The sequence below is a fragment of the Chroicocephalus ridibundus genome, chromosome 1, assembly GCF_963924245.1.
Source record: "Chroicocephalus ridibundus chromosome 1, bChrRid1.1, whole genome shotgun sequence".
NCBI lineage: Eukaryota > Metazoa > Chordata > Aves > Charadriiformes > Laridae > Chroicocephalus > Chroicocephalus ridibundus.
In genome coordinates, this window is record NC_086284.1 from 106307014 (window position 1) to 106334569 (window position 27556).

At 40.5% G+C, this 27556-nt stretch overlaps 1 protein-coding gene across 1 annotated transcript in view; it reads left to right on the forward strand.

Moving 5' to 3' along the window:
* Positions 1-24333, forward strand: part of ADAMTS5 (ADAM metallopeptidase with thrombospondin type 1 motif 5) — a 48613-nt gene extending 24280 nt beyond the window's left edge. Inside the window, exons 3-8 of the mRNA XM_063347154.1 lie at positions 3476-3643; positions 9650-9933; positions 11171-11354; positions 11790-11965; positions 12812-12987; positions 16507-24333. Of these exons, the coding sequence (XP_063203224.1) occupies positions 3476-3643; positions 9650-9933; positions 11171-11354; positions 11790-11965; positions 12812-12987; positions 16507-17083 (1565 nt within the window). The 3' untranslated portion in view covers positions 17084-24333. The remainder of the gene's footprint in view (positions 1-3475; positions 3644-9649; positions 9934-11170; positions 11355-11789; positions 11966-12811; positions 12988-16506) is intronic.
* Positions 24334-27556: the final 3223 nt, after the last annotated feature.

Consider the following 27556-nt stretch of genomic DNA (forward strand, 5'->3'; position numbering starts at 1 on the left):
TGTCTGTCACGTAAGATGAACCAAGTTAGGAAAGGTGAAGCACGGTTATGCAAGAAAGGGATTTGTACAGAGAGCAAAGTTGTATCTTAAATGAGTGGACTGTTGCAGAGTGGTGTCAGAGGATGTTAAGGTTAAGAAACTTGAATTCTGCCCTATAAGACTGAATCCTTCACATCACAGAGTTTGGGATAGTTCTGAATGGTGCTATAAAATGTTGAGCGCTCTGAAAAATTAAGTTCTCAGATTGCTGGTTTGCACCCAACTATTATCCCCGTCCTACACCGAATGTGCATTGTGTGCCACGTGGTGTTATTCAGCCAAGCTTCTTACAGCAATTCTCCAGCTTTTGTTGTTCGCCCAGAGCTGTTTAGTACCAAGCCCAATGGCTTTGAAATGAGACTCCATTTTCACTCACAGAACCTCATTACCTTATTTCACAAGCATGCTGCAGTGAAGTAATTTCTTGCAGTGTTACAACTACTAGCAGTCTTGGGACATTAAATATTAGAGCATTCTTCCTGCAACCTTTAAGCATACAAGTTGTCTCAGAGGAGATTGCTATAGTGAGGCTTAGATCTAACCAGCATGCTGTTTTATTGCTCGCTGGGCTAATTTTTTGCAAATATTTCTGTGTAATTGATGGGTAGTATATGCATATTCAAGTGCACGGATTCAAGTAAAATACGAGGAACTGGCTGAAACCCCTGAACAGTCCTGCAGAGCAGAGCGTGTGCCCTCCTGATTTAAATGGGGAGCTGCGCCGCATCTTGAGGGATCCGTCAACAAAAGCTTGAGGACAGGCCTAAAGCCCTCTCTAGTAAATGTTTGCTTAAGTTAGTGAAACACTGGTGAAACATGCTACAAGGAGTTACTTAATGTCAGCAGAAAATGGTTCTAGTTACATTGCTACTAGGCACGTGTTGAGGTTCATTAACCTGTCAGCTCTGCTCATAGTTCTCAGACAAGAGGTGTGACCTGGTACCATTCAGGGCCTTAGGATGAATAAAGGCTCAGCAATAACGCTGTATAGAGCAGCGGCCAAAAATAACATCATCTTTAAGTTTCCCGAAGACACTCATTGTCAGTGTCTAGGACTTTGGCAAAGTCAGAGGTAGTCAGTCCTTCTTGGCACAGAAGCTGCTGATTCATTAAACACTTAGGCTGTGACACGTCCACAGAATTTGCTCTATAGGTTAGAAGCGATGCACTGATTATTTGGTTACTCTGTCAGAGAAATGCATCTGTTCGAAATAATAATCTTACTAGTGAATTATTTTGCTCAACACCAGCATTTGGCTTAAATAAAACAAAGAGATTGTCTTCTCTCCAGAGCAAGTATTTATATAGTGCTATATCAGATTGAAACTTGACATGTACCTACTGATATTCAGCCGTGTCTCAGTGTAGAATAAAAATAGCATTATCTGGCCCATATATAATAAGTATTGCCAAAGGAAAGTGGTTTTACCTGTCAGAAAAAAAATAAGCCCAAATCTTGCATATAAAACGCACCAGTAATTAGACATGCCTTCAGTATAAAAGTTTGATTCATTATGTTTTTGCAGAAATTTACCTGTGATACAGCATTGCAATAGCAATTAGCAACAAAAGTAACAGGGAAAGGAGTATTAACCCTCATCATTGTTAACCCAGGTTCCTTGAATAAACTCCTGCTAGCATTTATAATACTACAGGGCCTTTTACTCAAACAGGAGCTGTATTGGAATGATGTTGGTAAACGTGTGCACATCAGGGGAAGAGAGAAAACAAGAGAAATGCCCCCTTCGTTCTCCATCCCACCTCCCCTCCAGTGGGGGTTCAGTTGCTGCAGAAGACAGACTGGCTGTTCTCGGTCACCACAGATAAATCTAGAAGTGATAGATGGAGGTCCTCTTGTCACTTTTCCTGTAGCTCAGTCCTTAGGTCAGGAACGCAACATGTGAGTAAGGCTGCCAGATGATACCTTGGCTTCTCTCACAGGACAGAAACCCTGTTTTCTGATCTCCTGCAGCCTTAACGCAGTCTTCTGGTCAGATAGCTACTTCTTTCACCTCAGATACAGCTCGGCAGTGAGTGCTGCCTCCATGTCTTTCCTCTTGGCTTCTCCCCCAAAGCAGATGAAAACAACGTAACAGCAAGTTTATATAAGGCAAATGGATAAAAAATGCTGGTTTTCTTCTTTTCCAACCTATATTGTAGGTATTTGTATTGTTGTTACCACTGTCATGCATATTACTATGGATATTAGAATATATCCTGCAATCAGTGTCCCTACTCGTGTCACCTTACAGGAGTCTACAGCCGTTATACCAAAACATGAATCTGATGGTATGTAGAAGGCTTTTAATTATTGCAGAATAGTACATTGTGTCTCTTCAGCTGCTGTTTGAGGGCATCAGGTTTATTTCTGTGTAGTTTCTTTGATGGGTGGTCTTTGTCCTTATCATTAAAGCACTCTTGGTCTAGCCCTGGTTGTCTGATTAATCATCTTCTGGCCTAGGTTGAAGACTGTGAGTGTTAAGGTCAGGCTTGAGCTCTCTGTGGCTTTGGTTCCCGTTCAATCTTTTAGCTCTTGGATAATAAAATAATCCAGTGTGGGCATGGAAATTAAAGTTAAACCTGATGTTTACAGGGGGAACAAAGTGTGTTGCCTGCAATCTATTATTGTTGCCCTGGGACTAGAGAAGATGGGGATCACTGATCTACAGAAAAGGTTGCAGTTGCACTTAAAAGAACTCATCTAGCACTGGACTGAACTCCCCTGGACATTAAGGATTTTTGCAAGTTCCATCATGTGCTGTTCTGTGTGCCATTATTTTGTTTCTGGAGTATAAATATCCAATACCTTATACATTTTATAAAAAAACAAACAAACCAGCAAAACTAAAACCCTAACCAAAGCAATACTAAAAAGCACCCTCCCACAAAACAAGAGTGTCTGTATGGATGTGACTGTTTGAAAATATTCAGATTGTTGATGTACTGTAGAGAGTACTCGCACCTCAGTGAGGAGTGCACTTTAAGAATTTACATACAGTTTGTTTGATTGCTCCATAAATAATAGCATTTTTGTCCATTTAGAAAGACATTGTAGCACCTTTCTAGACAGTTGCAGAACATGTTTACAGAGTGAAGTATTAGTCTTTCTTGCTGAAGATGATTTGGAAAAACAGAACTAAATTGTTGAGTAATATAAAGGAGTGCAGTTCATTTTAGTTTTCATCAGATTTCAGTTAGCACAGTTCAATGACATGTCAGCTGATGGCATTACTTCCTTGCTATATGCAATAGTGTAAACTGTCACAGCTTTTTTGTCTTCAAGCAGAGATACCACATTTCAGGTGGCCTGCTTTGGGCTGCTGTTCAAAATTTTAGAATGAATTACACAATTCATTTTACTTTGACTCTGAGCTCCAGCTGGTAAACTCAGTTATGGATAGTCATGTCATTTTATTTATTTGTTTAATTTCTATAGGGCACTTGCTTGGGCTTTCCCATGACGACTCCAAATTTTGTGAGGAGAACTTTGGCTCCATGGAAGATAAGCGCCTGATGTCCTCCATTCTGACTAGCATCGATGCTTCAAAACCCTGGTCCAAATGCACTTCGGCAACTATAACAGAATTTTTCGATGATGGTCATGGTACGTATTATCACACCTTGCCTCAGCTACATGTTAGTTTTTACTGTGATCTGTTTTTTTGGTAAGAACATTTTACACCAGCTTGCTCATTCCTTGCTCATCTTCAGGACTATCTTGGAAGTGCTTGCAAAACAAGGCAAAGGTCTAAAAGGCTGGCAGAGGCTCACCCTCCCTTTGCATGTTTTAAATGCAAGAGAAAAGAAAAAGTTGATGCAGTGTGTGTTGGCAGTAATTTTTTAAAAGCCTGAAATTAGTCTTGTCTTCTCAAATGCCACAGATAGAAGCTCAGAGAGTACTTTAAACTGAGGACACAAGAGAATGGCTTTTTCCTCGCAGAAATTAAAACGGGTGATACAGGCTACTTAATGTTAGACTACAGATATGAGCAGAGTGTATGTGTTCTTGTTACCATTAATGACGTTTATTATGTTTATAACGCCATTATATTTATTATGTCTATAATGCCATTGTATTTATTATGTCTATGTAGAGGGGCTGTAAGCAAGAATTAAGACTCCTCTGAGCTGTATGTGATAAAAGATTACTTCTTACTTGGAAGCTTACCTTCCAACTGATGTGACTAATATTTGTTAAATATGTCATTTACCCTTTGGAGAACAAGTGCAAAACTTTCATTCTCCAAAAGTAGTAATAAAAAAGCATAGTCTTCGCTCTTTCATGAATTTTGCAGTCTTCATTGTGCTCCCAAAGCAACTGCAGTTCTTAAACAAACCATTCAAATTCCAAAATGCTGAGATAAAAATGACATAATTGAGTGAATGGATCAAGTTGTTATGGTAACTGAAATGCTTATGGATAAAAAGTATGGTGTGTCTGCTGAATGTAAAGGTTTTTTTGCTTTTAAATATTTTGTCGGCTAATTTCAGTGTGCTCTGAAATATTTTCTCCTTTTTTCCTCTATTGGACAATGACTTCATTTTTTCTTTCAATTTTATTAGATCCATTAATCTGTACCGTCCTGTTTTATGGTCCATATTGCTCTGGCATTGACTTAATATTACCAAGTTAGTTTCCACATGTGAAGAGAACTTTCCTTTTTGAGTTTAGTTACTGAGGTACAGTACAGTTCACTGGAGTGAAAAAAAGAGCCCTCCTTTGCCATCCACGAATGATCTCTCAGAGAGCGCAAGGAACTCTGAACTATATTTCCTCTTCTGTTCCTCTCCTGCTGCAGGCGAGTAGAAAGGCTGTTCTCATAGTTTCCCTTTTTTTTTGTGGCCTGACTTTTTCTCTTTACTATGCATCCAGCTAGCTACTGTCTCCAACAATAAAGAAAGCAAAGAGAGCATTTCTCCCACCCACCTCACCTTTGCCTTGTTTGTACCTGGGGTGGTGCTTGAAATTTGGACCCTTATCCATGAGTTGGACCTAGTCTCAATGTTCTACAGGTCTAAGATTATAACTTGGCCAGGTTTTTTTCAGTAAAGTAGGTAGGAGCTTCACATCCTCCAGAGCTGCATTATGGTCTCCTTGTTCATCATGAGCGCCGACTTCACAGAATCATACAATGGTTCGGGTTGGAAGGGACCTTAAAGACCATCTAGTTCCAACCCCCCTGCCACGGGCAGGAACACCTCCCACTAGACCAGGCTGCTCAAAGCCCCATCCAGCCTGGCCTTGAACGCTTCCAGGGATGGGGCATCCACAGCTTCCCTGGGCAACCTGTTCCAGTGCCTCACCACCCTCACAGGAAAGAGTTTCTTCCTGATATCCAATCTGAATCTACCCTCTTTCAGTTTGAGGCCTATCGCTACACTCCCTGATAAAGAGTCCCTCCCCATCCTTCCTGTAGGCCCCCTGTAGGTACTGGAAGGCTGCTACAAGGTCTCCCTGGAGCCTTCTCTTCTCCAGGCTGAACAGCCCCAACTCTCTCAGCCTGTCCTGTACAAGAAGTTTGGCAGTCCTCAACTGCTGACGCTTTTCGCAAAGTCATGTATTCTTTGCTGCACGTAAAGGGCTTTGGATCTGTCAGTCTGTTAACGGATGGGTTAGGGTATATTGCCGTTTCTAATACTCATGAGTAGTTACTGCTCAGGCATGTAGTTTCAAAGAGTTGTCAATGTGATGAAATAATTCATAGAAAATTTGAACCTCTCATCATAGAGGTCCGTAGTCCTTGGGGAATTGATTTTATTACTGATGCAATTGGTGTCATTTCAAATATACAATGTTTCAGGAATCTCTTTTCTTGATAGATCAGGCCTTCAGAGACCTTTTCTAAGTAACGGTCTTCCTTTTCTGTTGAAGTTTATCGTTTTTCAGTTATTTATTTAAATCAAAGATTTGTCTTAACACACAAACACTATCTATGAAGTAAAAAGGGAAGTTAACGATTTAAATTGCAGTTTCTTCAAATTTTTGCGCTGAAAGGACATGCGTTCTTTTAGGAAGGGAGCTTCTGGTTTTATTTTCTTCTTCCAGCCAGAATTCATAGCTCCATGATTCCCATTTGTAGTGTACGCTGAGTGTACCAGAAACCACAGGATCCTAGTAGAGCACGACACTGCCTTTCACACGCTGCATTGGGCTGATAACAATACAGTGCAAACATGCCATATTTCTGTGTTTCCTTCAGAATAAGCATGTGCCTGCTTTTCGGGTTGTTCATTTTTTTTTCCCTAGCTGTCGCAGATGTACTGTCCTATAGTTGCAGTGTTTCCTCTCCCGTTTTGTTTTCAAGAAGGAGCTCTCCTGCGATCTTCCCATAGAAAGAAGAAAATCCTACCTCTCTCAAGTGCTGTGAGGCAGAGGAAAAAATCGTTAACCATTCAGGTGTAATTTTGAGCAGTGCTGCAGGCATAATGTGGATAGGGACGGTACGAAATAGCAGTTGCAACAAAAGAATACAGATATTTGCATACCAGCTTTTCTTTTAGGATGTTTGCGACCAGATTTTGTATAGTTTCTGTGGGAAACACTGAACAAGAGCAGACTCTTCCATTCTCTGATAGGCAGGATAAGCAGTTTGCACTGGGCTTTTGGTCTGAATGGGCACGAGCTTATGAATTGTGCTTTGTGACAAACAGGGCATGGCAGCATTGGTGTGAGGAAATAAATAAAGTGCTTCATCTGCTGCTCCTTATGGGTAAGCATAATGAATTGTGAGTGAACTCCAGAAGTCTGGATCTGTGGGCAGTATTCTGTTACAAATGGCAACAAATGACAACAGTCAATGTCTTATCAAAGCTTTAAGTAAGTTTCCCATATAGATTTAGATATTCACCCCATACTACTATAATAGAAAACATCACAGTCTTGACTCTCTAATTCCTTAACATTACTTTGTCAAGTACTGATGCTCCTGTTTTCTAAATTTGGAAAGTGATGGTGGACAGCGGACTCATCTTATAAAATGTGGGTATTTACTATGTAGGCAGCTACTCCTGAACAGGGTATTTAAGTTCCCATCGTCGTGCAGAGGGGTCTAATCAATGGCATCAGTTGTTTGACTGATCTCATCAGTTGCATTAGTGGTGCTGAATTACACTATAAACTCATTTGCCAGAGTAGTGAAACATCTGACAGCTGACTCAATTGCAGACACCAGCATTACATACAGTTAAAGTCAGCTAAATAAATCCCAATATAAATGTCTTGTCCAAGGTCAGCCAGGAGGTCTGGGGAGGATCAAGGTGCTGATTCCCTGTCTCCTGAGGCCCACTCTGAGAACTATAAACATCATTGTCATGATATCACCATTTGTTTTGCACTCATGAGATGACCCCAGACAGCAGTTCGACATTTAGGAAGAAAAGGCTCAGTTAGTGTCCAGAAGACAGTAACATTTATTTCCATTTGCTTTTAGCCAACACTCTCCTAAGGTACTAATTGCCTTTATTGTCATGCCAACCACTAGGCTGTGGTGTGATTGCTTGCAATTTATTGTGTTTAGTCAGAGTGCTCAGTGCTCTGTGCAACCTGAAACAAGGACTATTTCTATTTTAATTAATTTATATCCTGGTTATCTGCTTCCTGCACAGATCTTACTCTGTCGGGTTTTTTTCCAAGATATATTGCACATAACATTGAGGAGAGATAATGAGATGACTCTAATTAACACTGTCATCAGCCAGCAATGTTGCTCTATTGCAGGGCGCACAGATGTTCTTTGGTACTCAGGACAAAAAATGGGAATAGCAATATCTACATGCTCTGTATGTTGCAATGTACTGTAGTGAATTGAAGCCCTCTCTTCCCTCTCAATCAGGGCGCCCAGGGCAAACCATTCTCTGACCATTCTCTCTCTAGATTTATATTTCCAGTCATGTCAGTCATGGTAGATCTCGGTGATGGACAGCAATGTCTGTCATGGCAGAATTTAGTGTTATTATGATTTTTTAAAATACTGAATAAGAGTTCCACTTGAGAGTTTGATAAACTGCAGCATATATACAATAGTAGTGTATACTACTGAGTGTTGACATGCTAGTGCCTTCCCATCGCCACTCTAACACTGTACTAGCTTCCTGCCTCACCACAAGTTCTATGAAGTAGGACTTCCACTGTTACTTACTTTTACAAAGTTTCTTTTTGACAGCAATTGAGGCCAATTATGTCATTTTCAGAAACTCCAGAAAAAAAATATCTGTGCTTCCTCTCTCCTCACCGTGTCTCATTAGACAGGCTTTGAACGCTGGAGTACTTTTAATTGTCTTTATCTCATGGCATTCAGCTCATTAGTTAGCATTGGCACACCTTGTCAACATTAAAAAAAGTCAGCATAATCCAGATTAAAGGTAAGGCAAGGGTAAATCAGGGTCAGAAAAGGACAAATGGAACAGGTTTAACAAGACAGGGAGTTAGAAAGAGCTGCAGAAAGAATTTGCATCTGATTTGGCTAATTGGCCTTAGTATTTAGAGGAAAAGAACAGTTGCAGTAAGTGTGTATTCTGGAGGGAAACCCGGGCCATTGAGAGATGGGGTATTTGGTTTGTTGAAATTCACCGCCATAGCTTGCAATTCTATTCCATTTCATGTAAGTAGTGATGTTTTTATAGATAGCCTTTTTTCACCCATGATCCAACTAAAGAATACTGGTGTAAGTTCCAAAGTGAGGTAGATTGTGGTAAGTTATTTTGGCCAAGGGTAAGTGAAGCTTGCCCAGACCACATATCCCTTTCATGAAGTGTAAAAGAGGTTACACTGAATAAATAGTTCTGCATGTCAACAACTGAGGTTTTCAATAGTAAAAAAAAAAAATCTATCAGTAGACCCTCTAGAACCTAAATGTGAATTCTCATTTTTAGTGTGCCAGATAAATCTTGATCTCTGCAATATATCTCAAAACACATATACAATTCTTTAAGTTTATGCTATTTTTTTCTTTTCTTTCTGTTATTTATGTATTTCTGTATAAAATGGATAGCCCCCTTCAAACTAATTCCAGAAGCAGCCAAGTATTATTCCTTACAAGGAAAGCCAGTCCAGAAAGGAAAGCCAGTCCAGATTTACTGCCAACATTAGTTTTGATACACAGCTTATATTTTTCCTTTGATCTGTTGGGTTTTTTTCTTTTATTTTTAAGTGCTTCATTGGTTACAAGTCTGTTTTTTGTGGGTTTTCTGGCATTCCTTTAGAAGCTTTACCACTTCTGACATTCTGTCTCAAAACTCAAATGACAGCTTGCCATGAGTCTTGATCATTCCTTAAATCACAGACTGATAAATAGAGTGGAATGTGTTCAGAGTAAATTCAAATAAAGGAAAGCAGGATAAAAGGCCAAAAGGGACCTGAGTAAAACTCATTTACACCCTCAGATTGGAAATAAGCAGCTCAACACCTGGTATGCTGCTGGGTGAGAACACAGTTGCAATAGTATGACCTTCTCCAAAACCAGATGACACCCCAGAGAGCCTTTCCGTTCACGTCAGCATCCTTTGAATAAGGTTCGATGTCATTATCGGTCTGTCTGACTTGAATGACAGATTTCCAGCACTGCAGAGAAAACTAGGAAATGAGTAATAATAGGTTGGTTTGCTCTTTTAGGTAACTGTTTGCTGGACCAACCGAGAAAGCAGATCCTGGGCCCCGAGGAGCTTCCGGGACAAACCTACGATGCCATTCGTCAGTGCAAACTGGCGTTTGGACCCGAATACACAGTGTGTCCTGGTATGGATGTTTGCTCTCGCCTCTGGTGTGCAGTTGTGCGCCAAGGTCAGATGGTCTGTCTGACTAAGAAGCTGCCTGCTGTGGAGGGAACACCATGTGGAAAAGGGAGGATCTGCCTCCAGGGAAAATGCGTTGACAAAACCAAGAAGAAATACTACTCAGTAAGTTACCAGCTGTGACCCTAGGGAATTTTAGAAGGCAAGATCCTCAAAGGCGTTGACTTTTGTGGGAGTGAAGGGGACTTTATGGAAGTCAGATTGAAAGCTGCCTTATATTTTGGCATGTAATTGTAGTGTCGTTGGTGAGGGATATAGGAAAAAGGCTGCCGAGTTTCAGGAAGCGTGTTTTCTTCTTCAAGTATGAAAGCTTTCATTCCTAGAAAGCTGGGAGCATCCCTTTAGAGTAGAGGACTTGCCCATTCGGTAAGTCATGTCTCATACGGAAGGATTGTCAAGGACCTATTCTTAGCTTCCCAACTTCTTGTCAATGGCCTGCAAGGTAAATTAAATCTGTAAATTTAATTTACAGCCCTCATCTGAGAAACCCCAGGGCCCTAACTGTAGTGAAGAGAAAGGTGGATGAAGTTCATCCAGAACATAATTTCTGCAGCAGAAAAGTTTGTACCTCCAATGACAGAATCCCTTCTGTCAACTTTATACATCTGAAGAGTCCCCAGGCTCATGAGAACTGTCAACTGCACAGTTCAGATGCTTCTAACTTTACCGGGTAGACAGTAGCACTGGCCCTTCTGTTACATCCACAGAAAAGGTATGGACTTGTAGAGCTTTGTGAAGATATTTGCAAACTATTGCAAGCGTTCAATCAAGCTACAGCCCTTATAACAGCTGTTTTCATGGAATTATATACTTCTACATGCTGTTGCAATATTCTTTCTAGGTAGCCAATTTGACAGAGTTGCAAACTATATCTGACAAGTCCGTCTCTTGCCGGTAATTCAGAACAATACCTACACATCACAATAATTGCATTTAATTAATCATAGATTAGCCTTATGAACATATTCTGGGAGCCGAATCCCCTGGAGCTAGTTTAATGGCCCCTAATGGTAGGAATAGCAAAAAATAAGACCACAGCACATGAGACTATGGGCGCTATTTCTGGTGCATGGGTGTCTTCCATGAGACAAGCTGAAGGCAGCTGTGCAGAGCAAGGCCTACTATTGCCTTTGCATGCACAGTGCCAAATGAGATGTCATCAATGTGCGGATAAAAGACAGAAATTAACTGTGCTGGGAGCAAGAAGGCTCTTAAGACCTGTTATGCCTGATTAAAATGACCAAGGAATCACCTTCAATTGAGGAAAACATTAGCAGTGTTTTTGAGACCTTTATTTGCGCTTGGATGATGTCCTTACTTCCTGCTGTTCCATATATTTCAGGCTTCAAGCCATGGTAACTGGGGGTCCTGGGGGCCTTGGGGACAGTGCTCGCGTACCTGTGGCGGAGGAGTGCAGTTTGCTTATCGTCACTGCAATAACCCAGCTCCTAGGAACAACGGCCGGTACTGCACCGGCAAGAGGGCCATCTACCGCTCCTGCAACGTCGCACCCTGCCCGGCAAATGGTAAGTGCCTTCGTGCTCCATCCTCTATGTTCCTTGATAGTAAATATTGAACAGCTACTGTGAAAGGAAACAACAAAGGTGCATTGTAGTTTCTGCAAAATGTATTTACCAAGGCAAGACATTCATCATTAATACAATACTGTAATTCTTCCCCCATCCCCACCCTGACGCCATATAGAAAGGACACTTGAATGAAAAGGAATTTCAGTCCTGGAAAATGAACCGTAATGCAGACTTTAGTCCTTTAATGCTTATTATGTCATGGGAAGATTTCCAAGCTAAAACAGTTGAAGGATTTGAAGGCCAGTTCTAACTAAAGAGGTGAAGTGACATAACTTAAAAATCATGTAAAAAAGAAGTTGAAATAATAGATGGGCGTAATGATATTTGCAGTGTGGTCTGAAATAGTCACTAATGATGTGAATAATTCTACAGCTAAATCTTTCCGACAAGAGCAGTGTGAAGCAAGGAATGGCTATCAGTCTGACGCAAAGGGTGTCAAGACATTTGTTGAATGGGTCCCCAAGTACGCTGGAGTACTTCCCGGAGACGTTTGCAAGCTCACCTGCCGAGCCAAAGGAACTGGCTATTATGTGGTATTTTCTCAGAAGGTAATGGCATCTCCAATCATGATTTCATGCTCCAGTTTAGAAGTGTCCTGTATCTTAGAAATCTTTCCCTATAACAAGGCAAAAGAAGTTAATCATATGATTCAAAGATTTAACTGCGTGATTAGATTTAATGGTTTGATCCACTGGTTATATATTAGGGCCAGAATTGGCCTCTAGAATGAGATAAGTTTTTCCACATCTCTGTATGTAGAATCATAAAAAATATGGGCCTCTTAGTGCTCTCTGCACTACTTTGTTTTCAGTAGTAGATAAAGGGTTTTCTACCTGGAGAATCATCTGTCATTCTGGGGTTTTCTGGAGAAGAAAGAGTAATATGAGCAAAAGAATAAGTCTTACCCTGACTTATGTTAAGGGAGTTGAGAGTAACTCTTATGGAGCTAATTAGTTTAGAATAATTAGCCAATTACCATAGATGTAACTTGTGGCCAGTTTGTTATATCAGATGCAATTCAAACTGAAATGTCTCCCACACTTATACTTGCAGTTTTCGGCCTCGAAATGTTATGAAGGTCACATTTCATCCTGGATAGCTCAAATGCAACACTATCTACAAGTACTGTTATTAGGAATAAGCTGTGAGATCATCATTAAAGCCAGGGTCATTTTAGAGCCTTACAGTGGAGTTGTCTGTCATTACTTTCAGCCTTTTGCTAAATTTCATCAGCTTTTGTGCTGGGAACGTTAGAGAAACTCAGTCTGGGCTGTCAGGGTAGGCACTCTGTTCTGTATGGGGGACATAAATAAGCAACTAGGTTTTGCCAGTCAGATTCACAAAAGCAAATCTTTTCCCTGGTAGTTTTAACTAACTGTCACTTGATTGCCTAGGTAACTGATGGTACTGAGTGTCGACCGTACAGTAATTCAGTCTGCGTCCGTGGAAAATGCATCCGAACTGGTTGTGATGGCATCATTGGTTCAAAGCTCCAATATGACAAATGTGGGGTGTGTGGAGGAGACAATTCCAGCTGCACAAAAGTCATGGGAACCTTTACCAAAAAGAGGTATTGATCTTGAGTATTAGTAGATGTATCCTGTTGTGCATCTGTGCCATGTGCTTGCTTGCTTTCTGTCCCGAAATGCAATTTACTTTCACATGAAGATTGAACAAAAAAGTACATTGCCTGTGCTTTATTGCGCTTTCCAGATGTTTACAGCTGGCCTCTTAACTATACCCTGAAAATGCCTAAAAATCAACTGGCAAAACACTGTACCCAGTCCATTTCTGACACAAAGTGCCAGTGGTACAGGTGAGCCGCCAGTAATAGGAAGTTTGCCTAGAATAAGCCATAGTATCTTGTGCTGCTTGCTAATCTTGCTGGTCAGATGGCTTGTGGTTTCTAGACGAGAGGAGGAAGGGAAGAGAGGAATGAATCAGAAAGTTTTTGGAGTCAGAATAATCTGGATGTATCCAAACCTCTGCATTTCCCAGATGATGCTGTGTTAGAAAGTACACACAGAGGGCATGTTTCATCTCATCTGATGTTGAATGACAATGAGGACATCCCACCTGATTGAGCGACACTAATTCCTTGTGTAGTTTGTGGAGAGAAGCAGACAGCATTAGAGCACAGCTGTAAAAGTCTTCCTTCATAGCTGAGAGAGATTATACCCTAAAAATACATTCATACTCCTGAGCGTATGTGGAGTTTAGATGACTAGATGAGATGTTAAAAGTAAACATAGGCTTAAACATGGCATTTCCTATATCCCTTCGTGTCCATTGGCATAATATCAATCTCCAGATGGGTTGGTTTTTTTAAGTCAAAATATTTATAGCAGTTATCCATGAGACATCTTTCTGTCAGAGTTCAGCTTTTAACTGTAATAAAACTTAATACAAGTAAAATAGAAGGAACTGCCCCCATGGTGTTCCCTGACCATATTGAGGGCATCAGCAAGCTTTGTAGGGAGGTACCAATGTCAAGTAAGTCTGCCTTCTGTCTGAACTCTTGTTACCCTCCCTCTTCAATTATAAAGATTCATAGGAAAATGAGGATTTTTAATTATCATTTATACAGATTCTAAGCTCTCACAGGACTGCTGTAGTGATCTACTCATAGAAACTTTCAGTTGACAATTTCTACTCGGTATCTGTGACTCCATTAGTGTACTATCTTTTCAAATGTACATAAACTTGATTTTGGTTTATATCTTCCAAATTCTTACATAGCATATTGAAAGCTACCAGAAGTTGAAATCTGACTCCTGAAATGACCTTTTATTTCTATACATTTTGACATACTGATTAATAGCAGCCAAAAATGGCTTTGAAAGTGAATTTATTCTAAAAATAAACATAACTAATCTTCTTCCTGGTAAACCAATGATTACTCACCTAAGGATGCCAAAACACCTCTGCCAAAAAGAATGACTTTCCATCCAAATTAGTTATTATATAAACCAAATCTTTTCCAATTTGTAAATATTGAAATGTCTGGGATGTCTAAATGAAGAAGACAGTGTGACATACACTTCATGGGATTCAGTAATGATCCTTTGCTGGAATCCAGGCTCCAGCAAAAATGTTAAAGGGACTCCATGAGTTTCAGTGTGGCCAGATTTGTAGCATAGATATACTTGGAAATGGTGAGATTCTATTATAATTATTCCTGTGAAGTTACCATCTTACTCCTCAAATCATACCTTTAACTTAAGTGAGACTGGTCAGACAGTAAAATACTAATTCAACCTCAATGCCTTCAAAATATTGTCCTGTTTAGAAAGTAATAGTCAACCTGTAAGTAACAAGCATGTTCTAACTTGATTTTGATTTAATGTTGGGGTGACGAGGATTTAGTTTTTGCTGGAAATATTGCTTGAGGCAATTCCCTTATGTGAGCAATTGACTTTAAATTAAACCCCTTATTAAAATAGTGAAAACTCAATTGTCTGTAAACTTGTTTATGCATATAAAATGGCAGTGGCTATAGTAAAATTATCTTTTCTACACTGAAAAATAGCAGCTCCTACATTGCTGTCCATTAGAAACCGAACTGTAGCAACCTGTTCATTAAAATGTACTGGGAAACTATTAAACGTACAAGGGGAAACTAGTATTTCCCGTTGCAGACAATTGCCATAATAACATTTGTTTGTACTTTTTTCTTTTAAAGCAATCAAAACATAATCTTCTGGAAAACTTGTTTCCTAAGAACTTTCTTAAAAAGGCAGTAACGCCAAATAGTCAGAAGTTGTGAAACAGGAGAATTAAGTGCTTCTTTCTGCACGTGGAGCGTTAAAGTTCTTTGTGCACATGACTGGAATTCTCCAGCTTTGCTTTTAGTTTTTAAACAAATGATTTTGTAACTTTAATAACATTTTTAATGTTAATAACAGAGTTATTTTGGCAACTGTTACGTAAAAATATGTATGCAGTACTGTAGAGCAGAGTCCCCCCAGCCTGTTTTTTGCACCATATACCTTCAGGTTTATGGAGGTGCTAAATCAATAGAGTTTTATTCATTGTCCCATAGCGGCTGGCAATAGCAGGGGAATAGCACAAGCGTTTAATCTGTAGCCTGTGCGGTCTCTACAGCCAAAAAATTCTTGAAATTATCAGTCTGTTCTTTAGGCAATCCCAAGGGAGACACCTTCACTTCTATATATTTTTAGTATATTTTCTCATCCCTTTTTTTCTAAAAGTTTCAGCACTAAACTTTTCAGATATGAGATACTTGAAGAATGTTTTGTCACAGGTTTAGAAACGAAAAATGCATGTCTCCAAAGTCCAGCTGGTAGCTTATAGCTATGTGTAGTCTTCAGATTTTTTTCTATATATCAGTAAAGTTAAAACAAATAACATACTTGAGATAATGATACGTTCCAGCACACTTGCAGGTTTTGAATGCTTGTCACTTTCCGTAGAAGAGTTAAATACCTTTTTCTAATCTGCATTAAGTTACTTCATAAGTAGCAACTGAGAGAACTCTGTGGTGGTACAAATTAAACATTTGGGTGCACCTCGTATTAGACACTTGACAATTAATCTTTGGCTTTATGAATTTCAAAGTAAACAAATTTTTTCTCAGTGATCAAGATTATTTTTATATGATCCCAAGGTACCTCTATCCAGCTGTTACTCTGCTCATGCTTTCCTTAATCATCATTATAGCAAAGACAGCAAGAAACAGCTGTAACCAATGCATATCTCATTATCTTTCCTTGGCAGGCAAAGCGTGCATCGTATTTCATATCTCCCACCCTTTGCTGAAATATATAAGCTATCTGTTATTTTTCATTCCTCTTGTATCTGACTCACGTAAAATCGTTACTAAAACTTAAGATTAAGCAACTCAAGTGTGGTAGATATTTCTTCAAGAACATAAAGAACAAATCAATAGACAAACAGTGGAACCTTGTTAAACTAATCTTAGATGAGCCTCAAGCCAGATGGATTCAGGGCTTGAACTAAAATGAAGCAAGATGTGTCATTCCAGTGACTTCACTGGGCTTTCCAGTAAGACCTGAGGTTTATTTCACACCAGCTACTGAATACTTTTTTTTCTTCTCCCTTCATTCAGCAAGGGCTACACGGATATAGTGAAAATCCCGGAAGGGGCAACCCACATCAAAGTTCGGCAGTTCAAGACCAAGGACCAGAGCAGGTTCACTGCCTACCTGGCCCTGAAAAAGAAAAACGGTGAGTACCTTGTTAATGGAAAATACATGATCTCCACTTCAGAAACAATCATTGACATCAATGGGACTGTCATGAACTACAGCGGCTGGAGTCACAAAGATGATTTCTTGCACGCGATGGGACACTCTGCCACAAAAGAGGTTCTTATTGTGCAGATACTTGCGACTGACCCCACTCAACCAGTGGATGTCCGCTACAGTTTCTTCGTGCCAAAGAAGCAAGGGCAAATGACTAACTCTGTCACCAGCAGTGGCGGCGGCAGCAGCAGCAAAGTAACTCCACAGCTCACGCAACCCCGCTGGGTTACGGGGCCGTGGCTTTCTTGTTCTCGAACATGTGACACGGGATGGCACACCAGGACTGTCCAGTGCAAAGACGGGCATGGAAAATTAGCTAAGGGATGTCTTCTCTCGCAGAGACCGTCAGCGTTTAAACAGTGCTTGTTGAAAAAGTGTTAACCTGTGGTTGCGACCTTCTTTGAAAGAGGTTTGATTAAGCCATTGTTGACATACTGGTATTAGGTCTGCCCAGAGAGAGAAGCAAAGGCTTCAATGTACTTACATACAGTCTCAAATTATGGGCAGAATCTGCCTATTTGGACCAAATGAAGATGTGCACTGCTTTAAGTAATAGTAGGGTGATCTTAATATGTCAAAAAACTAAGCATTAAAGTTGTTATAAGCCCTCTGTGTCTGCAAAAGTATAAAATAAAATAATGCAAAAGAAGAAAAACTAGTGAATGGAGGATCCTGGGATATTTGAAGGTTACAGAATCATCTCCCCTTTTTCACCTACCTCTAATACAGTATGTGCTTAGAAAGCGTCACATGTACCCATGATACCACAGTAGCTTGTTTTATACTGTTTTGTAAATATCTTTCATTTGGTATGTCACTTTATATCACTTGGTTCTATTAAAAAATCAAAAGACAAAGTACATAGGCAAAGTGATTGACCAAAGTATATCTGCAGCCCTTGTGGACTCGATCCATTCTTCAGAAAGGGCCGCAGATGTTTTACTGGAAAACGAAGAGCTTGCTGCTGGTTTTAAAAAACAATACCTTTTGGTTTTGACAAAAGGAAACACATTTTCGTGCTAGGAATTTCCTGACAGCAGATCATTACTCTATGACAAATACTGTGTTTCCACCAAGTAATTCTGAGAAGGAGCAGTGCAGCAGCTTGCAGACCAGGGATTCCCGCATGTACGTTGCTGAAATACCAGCACCATCAGTGACTCCTCACCCTGTGTGTGTCAGGTGCACACAGGAGGAGGATTTGGCTGCTAGAAGGAATTTGTGTACACTTTGCTTGTCAACCTTCCACTAGTTCCAGCTGTGTCACAGCTTGGGGTCCGGGTTGTCGATGAACAATGGCTGCCAGCTTCTTCTTTCCATAAAACAAAGGCATACTGTATTTTGTAGAAACTAGTTAGAGAACCAAAAATTACAGGTAAGATAATCAAGTGTCTTCTAACTCAGATATTCTGAGGCTGTGTTCAACTGCTTTCTCTGTTATTTTCTCTATGGCTTCCACCTTGAATCTAACAATGTGTAATGTACCTGGATCTTCTGAAGAGGCTATAAAGGTCAAAAAAACACAGCAAGCAGTTAATATTTTATCACTGTTTTGTCCATCATGTCTAACTCTGGTATTCATCTTACCAGCAAAAGTTTGTAACTATTTGTCTTTTTTGATTGTTGTGTGTGTGGTTTTGGTTTTGTTTTGTTTTGTTTTTTTAAAGCTACAGAAGGCATTCATGTTTTGTATGTCTACCACATCTGGGAGGAAGAGGGGTGACTAGGAAGTCAAACCACATCAGGATGTGGAGGACTTGCCCGATACCAATAAGACTGTTTCCACAGTACAGGCAGTAGCTGTACTGTAACAATTACCGTACTAGTAATTGTTTTCACTGGCAGCAGCTTCTGAATCCCATTCTTGTCTGGTGGAAGTTCTGTGACCGAGATGGGCATTTCACCTTATGCAGGTAACAGGTGGAGGCCTCATAGCAACCCTGTCAAAATCGCTTCCTTTTGCATCAGCAGGCTTTGAATTAAGCTCTAAAATAACAGGTACCAAAAGAAATAGTTGTAATAAGTGGATGAAAAAAGAATCTCGTCTGTTTTTCATTCCTCCCTTCATCCCCACAGGTGAGTATGAGACTGCAGGAGGATTTTCAGACGAGCCTCGCAGCTGTAAGTCAGTGGTCCTGGAGCACTGAAATACCCCAGGCGCCTCTGAAAATCCCAGTCGTGAGATCAGGAGAGAAAACTTGTTGGCGCGCATAGCAAGAAGGGCAGGTCTCACTCCAGGCTGACACAAACATGTTTTTGCAACTGTGGCATGTTTGTATGAACTCTAAGAAAGCATGTGATGGTTTCAACACAGCATAGAATTGCTACATCTACAAGTATGAAACCTGGAGAAGTATCTATTTGTGTAGCCTGTTCTAAATAAACAGTAATAGGGGCAGGGCCTCTTCCTCTGACAAAATGAATTGCCAGCGAATGTTACTAGTCATCTTCAGCTTCCAAGAATGGTGTGGCCTTTTTATTAGGAGTAGGACTATGCAAAATTGTGGATCTTGAGGAAAATTCCCCACTTAGTCTGTGATCCCACCCTAAGAACTGAGATCAAGGCTCTGAATAGTTGCAGAGTTCTAGAAAGTTAAGACTTATGCCTTCTCTTCCTATTAACAGAGGATCATTTTGAAGTGTCTTATTTTCCTTTCAAATAATCTAATTTTTGTACTTATATATATGTATTAAACATGTTCTAGAACCTCTCAAAAAAGTTCATAACAAATAGAAACCATCATGAGAGGAAAAATATGGAGACTTAATGCGTCTCAGTGTAGACTTAACATTTGTCTCAACATAGAACTGCTGTATTAAGTGGCATGTGTTTTATCATAATAGAGACAGAATGTGCAAGTATTTGTGTTTGCATCATAGTAATAATTTATTATATATTCAACAGGATGAGTAAAGCTTTTGGATGCTATTCAGGCTCCAGAAGAGTAATACCATACGCGGGTATAAATTTAATGCTTCCTTAGATTGAGTATCTTTTTTCATAGAAAGAGTTTATTTATAAAAAATAAATAAGTATGAGAACAAACCACTAGAGTGATTTTTCCCTTTTCACCGGTGTAGTAACGAAGCAAATTGGCATGAGGCATTCACCTGTTCCAGGTGACCCTGCTCTGGCAGGGCGGTTGGACTAGATGATCTCCAGAGGTCCCTTCCAGCCCCGACCGTTCTGTGATTCTGTGATGAGCAAAAAGCAGTTGCCTTTAGATGGTGAGAGGGCAAAGGAGACAGACCAAGGAAGCAACCCTAAAAGTGTAAGTTATACTAGGTCAGCCTGCTCTAGTTTGCACTTGCTTTTGAGCTGTTCTCTGTAATCAGATTCCAGTTCCAAACCTTGCTTGTGTCAGTCATGGCTATATCTCATGTAACTGATGAAAAAAATTGGTGCAAGGTATGTGACTTTGTCATTTCAGCTTCTGTTCTCAACTAAATTCCTTGTCACTCACACTGTTATGTCATTGTTTACATTACCACCGAGTGTTGCCAAACAGGATTCAGAAAATGCATCCAGGGGATAGAAACCCGGAGCATTGCTCTTTGCTGACTTTTGGGGACACACATCTCCAGCACCTTTGCGTGGAGTTGTACCCGTAAACATCGGTGGGTTTTAGAGCAACTGCTTCTCAAATAAGACAATCTCACTAGGAAAAAGCCTGTCATCTTTGGTTTGACTGTATACAAGAAATTAAATTTAGCTGCCCTCCTGTGGAAACAGTTTTATCACAAGGGGGAGAGGGAATAATCTTGTGGATTAATCACAATTGTAAAAAAAAAAAAAAAAAGCAACACAGCACTGAAAAAAATAAAATAATTTATTGTTTTTACAACTGGTATGTGAACGGATGTAATGAATTTATTTATTCTTATTTAACAAAAATACCAATTGTGCAAATTCTATATTTAAAATGTTTTGCTATCGTCTCTGTCTCTCTCTTTCTTGCTCTCTTAATTTATGCTTCAAATTTGTGTTGAAAGTACACCTTGTGAGTTTACATAATGTATGGCACTGGTTATTTTTTGTATATTTTTATTTAGAAAGCTTTCTGCATGAAACAGGAGTATATGTGTATACATGTGTGCACACTGTATAGATGTATATTCTTTTTCTGCTACCATCTTTTTCTTAGAGAAGTCGTAGATTTTTGATTTTGTGACACCTCAAGCTCAAAGCTCCTTGTTACGCTTTGCTTCTAAAATCTCTCAACTAGCAAGTCATAAAGGTCTCTGGACCAAAAAAAAAAAAACAACCACATACCATCTCCTAAAGAAGTCAGACAACAGACTGACTTCGCACAGGTGCCTGCGGTTCATGCTGCACGCCTCCGGGATTTACCACTGGAGCTGGTAGGAGTCAATGGGAGCAAGGTCAGGCTTCTAGTCAGTGGGAGTCCTCTAGATGGGAATGAAGTTTCTCTGAGTTGTCAGGGTGGCAAGGGCGTCTTCTCTCATGCGGCTTCTTGTGTTGAAGTGAAAACGCTACAGAGAAACTCCTGGGTGCCTCTTTAAAAATAGAGCTGAAACAATGTATGATGTGATTACGAAGGATGAACCATTCAAAAAGCTACTTTCTCCGTCTTTCCACCATTTATATACATATATAAATATGTATATATGGCTATAAAAAGTCAAAACCCCAATTTGGAAGGCTTTGCGGTGTTTTACTTCGTTGTATTCTAGCTCTTTGCACCACGTCAGGCAAAGTTAGACGCAAAAAAGCCAGCAAAGCACGCATTCCCGGTGTTTCCTTGAAAATAAAAATATCTGTTTGCTTCCACTTTTCATCCAGTCCAACTACTGCTGTACTCAAGGGAACTTGTTTTGGGCCCAGTGTAAGGGGAAAAAATGCAATATAGACAAACCTACAGCTTTTCTACAGTCAGTTTATTTAACAATACAAATGACTTCTGTAGCTGCTTCACCATAAGGGCAGTACTACAGACCCCAAATAATCCATTTCAGACTGTTGAAAGCTATCTTGCTTCTCAGTGCCCACATTCACACGAGTTAAATTCCAGCTCAGCCTCTCTGCCCAGTGTCTGCTGCCACCCAGGCACCCCCGAAGACCCAGAGCCAGCCACAAGGCTTTAGATGAAATTGCGATGGCCAGGGGGTGATGCTCCCTCACTTAAAACCCACTCCAAAATGCCAGGGAATTACTATAAGCCTTGACTTTGACCATCCTTAGGGCAGGCCAGGCTTTAAACTGGACTTGTGAGGGTGAAGCCTTAATAATTGTGGGGTTTCGGCAATGTGTTCAGGTGAGTGTTTCTCCTCGGGCTAATGAATGCCGTGGGGTTCTGTGTCACTGAGGCAGATGGAGCCTATGGCAAGAGCCAAGATTAGATTCTCTGAGCATGGGCTGCAATTTTAAGAAAAAAAGTTGCTGGTTTGGAGGGGTTTGTTCCTTTTTTTAATTTTTATAGAGTTGCCAGAGTGCATCATTGCATTCATGCTTCTCATTGGTAACATTTTCAAAAGGGTTTTTTACTGTGGGTACACTGATACTAGCTTGTATAGTAAAGCGACTTCAACATTCTTGTTTTGAATAACGCTGCAAATGCAGATATTTCTGGTTTATCATGTGTACCGGTAATGACTCTTAACGAAATTGTCAGGTCCTCAGCTGGCACCACAAATTGTAGCTTTGTAGTTTAGAAGATTTTATTACCAGTGCAAGCTTTCAGTGATAGCATACAAAATTTAAAACGCCCCAAATACATTCTTAGTCTTTCCAGGTGAGTGGTGTAAGAACTTCTCTCCAGACACACTGTACCACACATGCTGGTACTGCCCCGCTGCTCAGGGCACCGCAGAGTTGCAGTTCGAAAACAAAACTCCCAGTGTCATTTGCCCTGAAAGTTGTCTGTAGAGGCTCCCGGTCACTGTAAGGACACTAAAATCATTTCCACGTACTTCAGCCTTGCGCAGCCCGTGTTGAAACACATAGATGGGCACATGTATAACTTATCTGTGGCCAAATGCATATTTTTTTGTGTGCGCGTGTGTATACTTGTGCATATATAAACACAAACACGTACATATATACACAAACGAGTATTTGGGTCTCCATTACTCCCACTTACAGGGTAAAATAGTTACACCGGTTTTACTTATACCTGTGTAAATTCTGAGTAACTTCATTACATCATTTGGCTTTGCAGGAGCTGCTTCAGACTTATACCACTTTAAGTGACAGCATAATTTGTCTTTTAATTTATAGGAACTGGTTTACACAATTTATCTTATGAACTGTGAAATTTTCAGATAGTTTATCATATGAAACATACTCATTGACAGTCAAGCATATATGTGTTGTTAAAATCCCATCAGATACAGGAAATAATAGACTGAATTCAAGTAAATTAGAGATGGCGTAATACTCCTGTATAGCAATAAATCCATTTAATTGCTATTGCCAGGTCATCTGCCTAACATCAGATAAGATAAAACAGGAGAGGTATTGTAGGGAAGACTAATGGGAAAGCACAACGTTTGGTTTTGCTCGGTTTATTTCATGGGCCTCTTTATACACTCGGCATATTCTGGGAAGTGTCACTTTGTGCATTGCAGATAACTTGGATGAAATACCAGTACCCTTTGAAAAAACAAGATGTGTCAAAAACCCTTTTTTCATTATAGTACGTGTCTAATCGAAGAGAGTTAACATTTATAGAGCACTGCTATGTCAGCCAGTTTACATCATAAATATTATGCAAAATATAAATTCATTTGAACTGAATTGTACAAGGTCTACACTGTACTATGACACATTGAAGGCCAATATTTTGTTTTGTAAACTATTACATATGTATAATTTACCAGTTGTAATCTTAAAACATTTGATTCTGTGATCTCAGTAAAAGTAATAAATATAAACTGTATCATAGGTCCAAAATACTTGTTCTATATGGTATATTTGTGGGCTACTGTTTGCCATTTGTGCCCTCCTAGAGACAGATGAGACAGTGTGAGCTGATCCCTGCATTAAGGCATTGATATTCTTTCTGTGTGTAAACACTGCGCTTTAGTTGTGGTGGGGTGGAGTGTGTCTGTGGGTCGTGAAATAGAACAGGAGAGTGCAGACAGCGGCATTTTAGTGCCTCTCCAGACCCTTAGACGAAGTTCCTGTTTGTTGCAGCTCAGAAAGATCGCATATACCTGTCATCTCCTGAGCATCCCCAAAGCCCCCCGTGAAATCCGTGGCTTCTGTCCAAACGCAATGTCCCGCAGAATTCGCGGATTAAGATATTCAGAGTGAGATTCGTCATTAGCCATATAAACCAGTCTAAGAGTAGTAAATACCTGCCAGAACAGGTAGTGGCGGTGTACGCTGTGTGCAGCAGTGGTGGTACCGCGTATGTGTCAAAGGAAAGGTAAGAGCAGTAAGTAGGGGGCTGGGCTGGTGAGACAGTTGTGCGCCACTCCGATTGAACTGCGGCTCTTAACAGGCGTTATTACCAAGATTTACGTTTCTAATAGAACTGTATTATTATGCATTATAATTCAATTTGCACGCTGATTTCTTGCTTATCCTTTCTCATTCCACAGCGCTAAGTTGAAGTTTTTCTTGTTCCCGAAAACAATGCTTTCTTTCCAAAAGTAGAAGTAAACTCATCCTGTCTAAATCTTACCCCATGTGTGTGTCTAATCTGTTGATTCCTGGCATTTTTATGAATTTGGGATTTTGCCTTTTTTTAATGTGGAGTTTTTGCTGTATTTCATTTTGCAAATTGTAAATGAAATTGACTTTTATTTACAGAAACAATTTATATATGCCTAGGAATAACTTTTCTTCCTAGGTTGTTCAAGGAACGGCAGTGAAGCTTTACAGAGCTGCCGGTACCAAGGTCTTCAGAAAAATTTGGCTAATCTGTTACACTACATATAAATCTGCTTGAACCGCATTACAAGAGAGCTGTTCTGCTACTCCTTGGTACATTATATGTCTCTATATATATGCATAATATTAGATATTTGTAATATTACTATTACATAGTCTATATAAAGATGTTTCCAAAAATCTTGCTTTTAGATCTATGCTCGATAGTGATAAGAATGGTTGCTTCCCTTCAGAAAGAACACGGTGGTCAACAGCAGCAAAGGGTGAAGTGAAAAACCTCTGCTAGAAGGCAGTTTTACCATTTACCCTGTCTCAAGGGTCTAGGACATGAATTATCTGCTACGTTCTTTGGTAAAAATTGACTAACAGGTTTTCATCCCTCCCTGTGTCCTTCCTCAGCCAGGAGGCTGGGACAGAGCAAAACCTCCACCAGCTCCTTGTCTCCTCCTGCCCACCTGCAGGTAGAAACAGCAGATGTGCAAACTATGCCACAACTTTGTCCTCTACTTTTACTTAGGGAACTCCACAGGTGTTACCACCTCAGAGATACTTCAGTACCTCCTTGGTATTTTTGTCTGTGTAGCAAGCTTCAATGTCATCGAGTAATTATGGCAGGTCATATCTTCCCAAAATTCCATTTTTATTTCCCATTTTAAAGTTTGCAGTAGCTCAGAGAAGGCCCTTACTGGGAACGGAAATCCATTTGTATACAAATCAAATAGAGCAGAGACAGAAGTATAGACTTTCTCAAATGTCCAACGCTGTCATAATCCCATTACTGTGCAGGGACTGTTCTGTATCAGGAAGATGAACTCATTCTCTCTTAATGTATTTTCCATCTCTTCATAATGTGACATTTCACCTCTTCAGAAACTATACGTAATTATATATGAGGAGGGAGACTTCTGTTCCCAAGACTCTCAACTTGCAGACCCAAATCTCATTTTTAGGTGTGGATGCACGATGGATTTGATCCAATTTTGTTCCTCTAGCCAAACTGATCCTTTAAAAAAAAAACACATAAGTTTTGGAAACCTCGAAACATATCCAATAATTATACTAGAAAATATTCAAGTCTTTCCACATTGTTTATGCCGTTACCTCACTCTCCTTATGCTGTGCTCTGCAAAGTTTAAAGTAATAAATTCATCACACTTAGGCCACTCAGCATTCTACTCTGACCCAAGGATAGGGTTGAAGAGTAAATGCGTGGGAAAAAATAATTTAACAAAAGCCGAGGAAAAATTATTATTTTCCATGCTGGGAGGACCAGGGCGGCAGTCTCTTTGCTTTCCCTTGATTATTCTGGGAAAAGTGCATCTAAGTGAAAGCACACTGACATTTTCTTAAGCAGCTCCTCAAGAAAGCTTTGTTGGAGCAATGATGTGCAACCTAAGGGTGAGCTTATTAAAACAGCCATTGTGGCCGCTGCCACCATGGCCTCACTGCTCCAAGTGTTGCTAAACAAATAGAGTAAGACAGGATAGTCGGATGAAATTCTGGAGAACACATGTTCTCCATGCGTTCTCTCACAGCTATGGGAGAGAGAGGGGTGCTTCAGAAGGCATAAGGGGTAAGAAGCGTTGCTTTCTGTAATCTTTACTGTTTTTAATGTATTTTGCCACAGGAAGCTCGTAAGCATGTATTTTTGCCTACCTGTAATTTGGTTCACTGATGCGTCTTTATTTAATTTCTTCCATCTATTCCTCTGTCTCAATAAGACTTTACCTAAAGCACCCAAATCTGCCAAACCCTCCCACACATCTCTGACTGCGTAAGCTTGAGTTCTGCTAAACAGACTCGTGTTAGCAGAAATGCTTCCTGGGAAGCCGTAATTGCTGCCGGACGGGCACGGAAGGAACGGCACCCCCTGCCCTTGCAGCTGCCAGGAGAAGAGGAGGGCAGGGGCACGAGCCTGGCAGTGCCGCGACAGAGCCCTGCTGGCATCGGCTCTCAGGCTGTCTCAAGGGCTGAAGCCGGCTGAACTTTCAGATCCTGCGTATGTGCAAGGACAAGCCTGTCTCTAGCTCATCTGAGTGCTTCACACAAGGTGTGTACCATAAATTAATTCTCTTTATAGCGCCGGCTCTGCTAATCATCTTTTTTCCTACTTACACATTTGTGGTGTTACTTTGATAGAGCGCAGTCAAAACAGATTCTACATTTTCTGCTCTGGAGGCACTGAGGCCCTTACTCCATTTAAGCTTTGAATTGCTGCAGTAGCAGGCGTTGTGTCCAGGCCCTCTGCTGATGGGAGCTGGAATGGAATTATGGAATTATATGGAATTATTATGGAATGGAATTATGGAATTATATGGAATTATTATGGAATCATAGAACTGGTTGCAAGGGACCTTAAAGATCATCCAGTTCCAACCCCCCTGCCATGGGCAGGGACACCTCCCACTAGACCAGGCTGCTCAAAGCCCCATCCAGCCTGGCCTTGAACACCTTCAGGGATGGGGCAACCACAGCTTCCCTGGGAAACCTGTTCCAGTGCCTCACCACCCTCACAGGAAAGTATTTCTTCCTAATATCTAATCTAAATCTACCCTCTTCCAGTTTAAAACTGTTACTCCCCATCCTATCGCTGCAATCCCCGATGAAGAGTCCCTCACCATCCTTCCTGTAGGCCCCCTTTAGGTACTGGAAGGCCGCTATAAGGTCTCCCTGGAGCCTTCTCTTCTCCAGGCTGAACAACCCCAACTCTCTCAGCCTGTCTTCACAGGAGAGGTGCTCCTGCCCTCTCATCATCTTTGTGGCCCTCCTCTGGACTCGCTCCAGCAACAGGTCCATGTCCTTCTTGTGTTGGGGGCTCCGGAGCTGAATGAAGTACTCCAGGTTGGGTCTCATCAGAGTTGAGTCTCATCCTCATGGCCATGGATAATTTCTCATATGTTCTCATGCCCATAGATAATTCTGCTTATCTGCTGTAATGATCGAAGGCCATACGCCCTGGTGAGGTTTGCAGATGCAAATTCTGCCCTAGCTACGCT